Source organism: Lontra canadensis, unplaced genomic scaffold (genome assembly GCF_010015895.1).
Source record: "Lontra canadensis isolate GAN:19392208 unplaced genomic scaffold, GSC_riverotter_1.0 scaffold43, whole genome shotgun sequence".
NCBI classification, from domain to species: Eukaryota; Metazoa; Chordata; class Mammalia; order Carnivora; family Mustelidae; genus Lontra; species Lontra canadensis.
Window position 1 is genome coordinate 15,177,166 of NW_022631037.1, and position 7,083 is coordinate 15,184,248.

Sequence of the window (7,083 nt, forward strand, 5' to 3'; positions counted from 1 at the left end):
AAAGCATGAGTTCTTACTAGGTTTCTGGACCTCCACTGATAAGTTTAGGGGACCCATGAACCTCATGAGTTATGTGCAAGTGTGTGTGTTCTTATTGGGCTGGGGGAGGAGAGAAGATCTATAGCTTTCGGTATATTCTCAAAGAAATCCCTGATGACAAATTGTTTAAAAAAAAAAAAATCTTTAACCTTTCACAGTGCCTGGCACACAAAAGGCATGCTGTGTGCACGTTATTGGCAAGTGAATAAACAAACCAATGAATAAGTGAGTAAACGAATGAATGAGTAAGTGAATGAATGTTCCTCCATGCCCTGGGAGACACCACGAACGACCTAGGACATACTTCTATCTGTATCTTTCGAGATGAGGAAATCCATCCCAGGACCTGAGCCCAGCCTACCCCCAGGCCCTTTCTCCCAGTCCCAGAGGCCGCAGCCAGGTGCTAAGCTCCAAAGAGATGCTTCCCCCGCTTTCTCCCCACCTCCACTCCTGACAATGACCAGGCAGAGGCGGGAGTTGTGCAACTCACAATGAAGCTTTATTGATTGCCAGGAGGGGGAAAGGGTGAGGAAGGACTCAAGTGTGAAGTGCTTGGCGGGCAAGAGAGGGGATCCCCCAGTGAGATCTGTGTCCACATGGGGGGCCTCCTAGGCCTGAGCGATGCTGAGCAGCCTCAGTTCTTGGTGCGAAGGACCTGCTCGTGGGTGGACACCACCTTGCCATCGTGCACATCCATGACCTTGGTGCGGATCTGGCGACTGGAGGAGGTCACTGGGGAACAGGGAACAGAGGGTGTTACCAGCAGAGGACAGGCAGTGGAGAAACAGAGTGGGGAGACCAGAGGGCTGATGGGACTTAAATGAACTATCTCCCTGCTGCCCTCTACCCTGACTATCCCTTCACTCACTGCCCTATCCTAGCACTGATACCATCAACACATTTTTTTCAGACTAGAGCTCCCTAAGGTCAGGAGCAGAGTTTGTGTCCTCAGACTGGAGGCTCTTACAGACTCGGACCAGACTGGTTCAGTCCAGATCAACCCAAGTGGACTGGTCTCAGGGGAAGAGTCACTTGGGGCCGAGGTGGTGGGGGGGGGGGGGGGGGGGGGGGGAGGGGGGGCTGTCCTTGGTGCTGACCACTAGAACCATGGGGTCTGCCACAGACACCAGGGGACAGAAGTAAAAAGTAGAGGCCACCAGCTCCTAACACTAAGGAAGATTTAGAAAATGGCTTCTCCTTCCCCAAGAGGTTTATTAGGGATCCTGGGTGAGAAAACTCTAGCTCAGCCCCTCAAAAAGCCAACTCCCTAGACCTGCTGGGAGACAGGAAGTGGTGATGTCCAGGCCTGATGAGGAGGAAGGTCTTACCGTCTCTGGAGGACTGAGAGCCAGAAGAGAACTGGGAGGAGGAGAGGCTGTGAAGACAGAAAAGGGCAAGATCATTAGACACAGGGAGTAGAACAGGTGAATGGGGAAGAGGGACAGGACTGGGCTGGAGGGCGGTGCACTCACTGGGCGTCCTCGCCCTCCAGCAGGCGACGGTAGGTGGCGATCTCCTGCTCCAGCCGCGTCTTCACGTCCAGCAGGATCTTGTATTCCTGGTTCTGCTGCTCCATCTCGCAGCGCAGCTGGGCCAGTTGCTCCTCCACATTGCCGATCAGGTCCTGGATCTGGGCCAGCTGCATGCAGTAGCGGCCTTTGGTCTCCTCCAGGCTGTTCTCCAAGGATGCTTTCTGTGAGGGAGGGAAAGATCAGGGAGTCAGGGATCAATGAGGGTAGTCACTCCCTCCTGCCTAGTCCTGAGTCCAATCCATGCCTGGCAGCTAGCTCGCCTACCATGCTGAGCTGGGACTGCAGCTCGATCTCCAGGTTCTGCACCGTGCGCCGGAGCTCCGAGATCTCGCTCTTGCCACTCTGCACCAGCTCGCTGTTGGTGGCCACCTCTCGGTTCAGCTCCTCTGTCTGCAGAAAAGAAAAAAAAACATTCACACTAGAAGTACCTGGAAGGCCAGTCTTCTGGGTCCCTTCCACCCGGGATGACACCCACCTTGCTGAAGAACCAGTCTTCGGCGTCCTTGCGGTTCTTCTCTGCCATCTTCTCGTACTGGTCGCGCATCTCGTTCAGGATGCGGCTCAGGTCCACGCCAGGGGCGGCGTCCATCTCCACGTTGACATCTCCACCCACCTGGCCTCTCAGAGAGTTCATCTCCTGCACAACCAAAGCACAGTCCGCAGTCAGGATCCTCACTGTAGTTCCCCAGTCAGAGATGTTCCTGGTCTGAGCATTGCCCTCCCCCATCTCAATTCCATCCCTTCCCTCCCAGCTCATCTTCTAAGCCGGCCCTCACCTCCTCATGGTTCTTCTTCAGGTAGGCCAGCTCCTCCTTCAGGCTCTCGATCTGCATCTCCAGGTCGGCTCTGGACAGGGTCAGCTCGTCCAGCACCCGGCGCAGGCCGTTGGTGTCGGCCTCCACGCTCATGCGCAGGTTCAGCTCTGTCTCGTACCTGAAATGACCCGAGAGAAAAGGAATGAGACACCCATCCGGGCCACACTTGAAGGCTTTGTTCTCTGCCCCCTGCAGCGTCTTCCCACAACCAGCCCCCGCTGTGGGTAGTTTAGGGAGTCCATCTTGAAAATGGCATGGTTGGACACAGCACCCATTGATGACTCCGATCTGAGCATTCCTGGGGGCAGGGAATAAAGCAGTTCTTCAGGCTGTAGAACTCGGGGAGGGGGGATGCTTCTGGCCCCACAACCAACAGCAGGCAGGACTCCAACTGCGACTGCCTCCTGCACTTCAAGGGCAGGTGGGGAAGTAGGGAACACCTCTCCCTAAAGCAATGGCACCCAAACCTGGCTGTGGATCAGAATCACTCAGGTAGCCTATTAAGAATAACTGAATCAGAACTCCAAGGGTGGGGCCCAAGAAGCTTGTATTTTTACAAGCACCCCAAGGGGTTTTCACGTGGCCATCCTGGCAACTTGCCAGATCTGCTTAGGGAACATGAAAATGCCCCAGCCTGGGAAGATTGGACGTCCTGAGCCACCACTGCAAACTCACTTGGTCCGGAAGTCATCAGCAGCCAGCCGGGCATTGTCTATCTGCAGGAGGACATTAGCATTGTCCACAGTGGCCGTGAGGATCTGCAGATGGAGAGGACACAGGTCGTTGGTCAAACGGACATCACTAGCCAGACTTCACCACAGCCTGAGACATCAGGCTTGCTTTCCTGCTCTCACCTGAGTCTCCCCTTCTCCCAAAGCCTTTGCCACAGCAGCCTAAAGGAGAAGTCCCAGTGGTCCAGCTCTGACCCCCAGGACTTTGCTGACTCCTGGTCAGAAGAGTGGCTAGAAACAGCCCTGGCCTTGGAACCAAAAGCCCTTGAGTCACGGCTCCCGGTTCCATCACTGATGGGTTGCAGGGCCTCAGTTTCCCCCACCTACAGAGGAGAGGATGGACCTAAGATTCTCAAGACTCCCTTCCCAGGTCTGATTCTCCTCTTTGTGCATCAGCCAGCCCTGCCAGTCTTCACACATTCCTTTTCAAGCCTGCGAGATCATGGGAACTCAAGTGGGGCTTTCCCAAAAGAGGAGACCCAGCAAGCCCAGGGGATAAGAAAAGAAGAGGCAGAAGAATAAGAACAAAGATTGAACCCTGGATTGGCTGGAGTTCCCTCCCTCATCATCTGATTTACCTAATCCACAGAAGACATCAGAGCCAGACGCCCAGAAGCAGGATCAGTGGGGAGGGCTCCCAGGTTGGAGCAGGGGGTAGGGGTGGGGTTGGAGTCAGGTGACACCAGTCCCCCAGGCTCCCTCCTGTGCAGGCCATGTAAGGTGGTCATCACTGAGTGTCTCTGCTGGGTTTTTGTGGCCCCCCTTCTGTGGGGAGGGGCTGGTGCCAGGGCCCATGGGCGGCAGCCGCCACGGCCCAGACTAATGAGCTAATGAGTGGTTTGGGTGTCTAGCCTGGTCCCGTTACAGCCTCGCTCCTCCCCTGTGCTGGGCAACAGGTAGCTGCCTCCTGCATTAGCAAGTGGGCCCAAGGGTTCTAGCCTCAGTTCTGCCACTGATTTGCTGAGTGGCCTCGAGCATTTCCCAGCCCCTCTCAAAGCTTTGACTTCTCCCTCTCTGTAAAACACAAAGGCAGGAATCCCCTATCTCACATGGCCTGGGGTCTGGAACCCAGAAGGCCATGAGCTAGGCCAGGGACGCTGACCAGCTCTGCCAGAGGTGTCTAGAGGCAGAAGAAGGGATCTGGGGTTGGAGTCGGCCCTGACTTGGAATCTAAAGATGCCAGTGGCCTGAGGCCTCTATTGTTCCAGTGTGAGGTCGCTGGAATGACAGGTCCTGCTCCCAATCTGCGCACCTTGTTCCGCAGATCCTCGATGGTCTTGAAGTAGGGGCTGTAGTCCTTGACCTCAGCGGGCCGCTGCCTCTGGTACCAGTCCCGGATCTTCACCTCCAGGTCGGTGTTGGCCTCCTCCAGGGCCCGCACCTTGTCCAGGTAGGAGGCCAGACGGTCGTTGAGGTTCTGCATGGTCACCTTCTCACTGCCCACCAGGAGCCCGTCCCCACCACCGAAGCCACCGCCGAAGCCAGCACCGAGGCCACCACCAAAGCCACCACCAAAGCCAGCACCCAGGCCACCACCATACCCTCCACCAAAGCCGCTACCCAGGCCCCCACCAAAGCTGCTGCTGCTGCTGAAGCCGCCACCGTAGCCACCCCCCAGGCCGCAGGCACCCCCGGAGGAGTAGCGGGAGGAGGAGACCGACAGGCCCCCGTAGGCGCTGGGGGCCCGGCAGGACCCTCCGGCCAGGACAGAGGACATGCGGCTGGAGCCACCGCCGATGCCACAGGAGCCCTTCATGGAGCTGGAGGAGGTGAACTGGCGGCTGCAGGTGGTCATGGTGCCCAGGAAGGAGGTGAGTGAGTGAGGAAGCAAGTGAGTCGGCAGCGAGGAGAGAGAGGTGCTCAGGTAAGTTGGAATAGGATGTGGGTGCTTTATACTCCTGAGTAGGGGGCGGGACTGGCATTTTCCATTCCCCTTGGCTTTCATCACCCGCAGCCAGTGCCAACTCCCAGTCAGATCCCTCCCCTCCCCCGCCTCATCACGTCTATCATATTTTACTGGAAACTCATTGTTTGGGGTGTTTTTGGTTTCTCGTCCCGCCAGGCGTGATTCACATAGGAGGTGTGGGCCTGCAGGCTATACTTTCCCATCCAGCTCTAGGAGCCACGGCCCTCTGGAGACCAAGCACCGGGCTCGGCCAGGCGGCGGGGAGTAGGGCCTCTGCACCACAAACCTGGTGACCTGGGAGAGTCCCAGGAACCAGGTGGGCCTCTGACATCCACAGAGAGGAAGTCCATCACTCCAGGGGGTACCTGGCTGGAAAAATGCCAGCATGGCAAGGTTACGGAAGGCACAGCGATGCCCTGTCAGCATCACCATCTATGGAAAAGACAAGAAGTTCTTGAGGGTCTTCCCAGATCTGACCTGCTAGGCTGTGCTAAGAAGCCTGTCCCATCCTGGAAACATGCCCAGCCAGTCCGGTGGCTCAGGCTCCTACCCTGCCACCCCCACTGAAGGGAAATCCAGGAGGCTTTCCCCAGCCCTGGGCACAGACTCTGAGATCCTCCACACACCTGTGGGTGGGCCCATGGCATTGGCTGGCCAAGGGCAGCTGGCCAAGGACAGGTGGCATGTCAGGCACAGCCAGAGCCATGGTGAAAGAGCATGGAGTCAGACTGCTGCTGGCTCTGCTACGGACCCCCGTGCCACCGAGGACCCGAAAGTTCTCTGAGCCTCAGTTTGCTCATCTGTAAAGTGGGGATAAATATCCCCTGCCCTGCCTCATGCAGAGTCAGCTCTGAGAATCCAGCGTGGTAGTGTATGCAAAAGGGGTTGGTAAGCCAAGTGTGGTTAGCAAGGTCTGGTTAGCATTGCTGTAGCCTAGTCTGGGCCCAAAGAGGGTGGAGCAACAGCCCTGGAACAGGACAGGAAGGCCTTTTTCCTTCTAACCCCAGGGGTCTCTCAGCAACCCCCTCCCTGGGCCACTGCAGTGGGAGAGGCTGGCTCAGGCACCCTTATTGGAGCCCTTTTGGAGCTGGTCCAAGGGGTTTGAGGGTGGGAGGAAATGCAGACGCTGGGAGCAGACTTGCGGGACCCTGACTCCCGAAATCCCCGAGGCTCAGAGGACGTTTCCAGGAGTCCATTTGGCTCTGCCTTGGAGGTTTGCATATCGGGACCTCAGCTGCCCTGCGTCTCCCAGACAACCTCCAAAGCCCCCCCTCCTCCAGCCACGCCCCGCCCTCCCGCCAGCCCCTCCGCTCCGTGGACCCCAGCAGGCATGTTGGGCGGAACGTAGTCGTGTCTGGGGCTGCCTGATGCGTCCCATCTTCCCAGACAGGCCCCAACAGCCCCCGCTGGAGGCTCCAACGCACTTCCTAGGATCAACTGCTCCCAGAAGGGAAGTAAAACCACTCTCTTCCCCCAACCCTGACTGCCACCAAGGCAGACGCCAGAGAGCACCCCCTCACTGGAGCCGAGGAGCTCAGAAGACAATGCTGAGACAGACACTTGAGGCTGTGGGCTCCCCAAATTTGCCGCCCAAGGACTTGCAAGGATGTGAGTAAGTAAGGGCCACACCTCGCCCCACCCACCCCTGACAGACACTCTAATCTCCTTCCAGAGGATGGTCCCCCACCCTGGCCCAGCCCTACACCTTCCCCAGTGAGAGGCAGCAGGGATTTGGGCTGAGGGACAGATACATTTGTTAGGAGGCATATTGCTATTGGGTGTGGCAGGGGGGCCACTTACCAGAGAAAAATACAGCACCCACAGGGACCTGAGCAGTGAGAATAGGTGCAGAGCCCAACACCCGCTTTCTCCGTGCTGCCTACCACCCCGTCTCCCCACCTGCAAGGAACCACGGATAAAATCCCTAGAGCACAGGAAACAAGAAAAGCTCTCCGTCTGCACGCTTCACCTGATTCGGTGGAACCCAAAAGAGGTTCCTTCCTTGCCAGCCTCCAAGGGAAATCTAAAAGTTGAGAGGGAGAGGGAACCGACGACTGACA

The 7,083-nt window shown here is 57.3% G+C and overlaps 1 protein-coding gene across 1 annotated transcript; it reads right to left on the minus strand.

The window, feature by feature from the left end:
- Positions 1–516: 516 nt before the first annotated feature.
- On the minus strand, positions 517–4,912 carry KRT14 (keratin 14). The gene is made up of 8 exons (XM_032871613.1): positions 4,370–4,912; positions 3,062–3,144; positions 2,348–2,504; positions 2,047–2,208; positions 1,836–1,961; positions 1,512–1,732; positions 1,368–1,414; positions 517–771 (listed from the first exon to the last, which is right to left on the minus strand). Exons 1-8 carry the CDS (start codon positions 4,910–4,912, stop codon positions 674–676), a joined length of 1,437 nt encoding a protein of 478 aa, XP_032727504.1. The 3' UTR covers positions 517–673.
- Positions 4,913–7,083: the final 2,171 nt, after the last annotated feature.

What these genes read in the sequence shown, in the direction of transcription:
- KRT14 (XM_032871613.1), bottom strand. Translation starts at nt 4,912, where the DNA reads ATGACCACCTGCAGCCGCCAGTTCACCTCCTCCAGCTCCATGAAGGGC. An exon ending in CTGGAGGGCGAGGACGCCCA is followed by an intron (nt 1,415 to 1,511) that starts GTGAGTGCACCG and finishes CTGTCTTCACAG; the next exon opens with CCTCTCCTCCTCCCAGTTCT. An exon ending in CTCTCAGTCCTCCAGAGACG is followed by an intron (nt 772 to 1,367) that starts GTAAGACCTTCC and finishes CCTGTTCCCCAG; the next exon opens with TGACCTCCTCCAGTCGCCAG.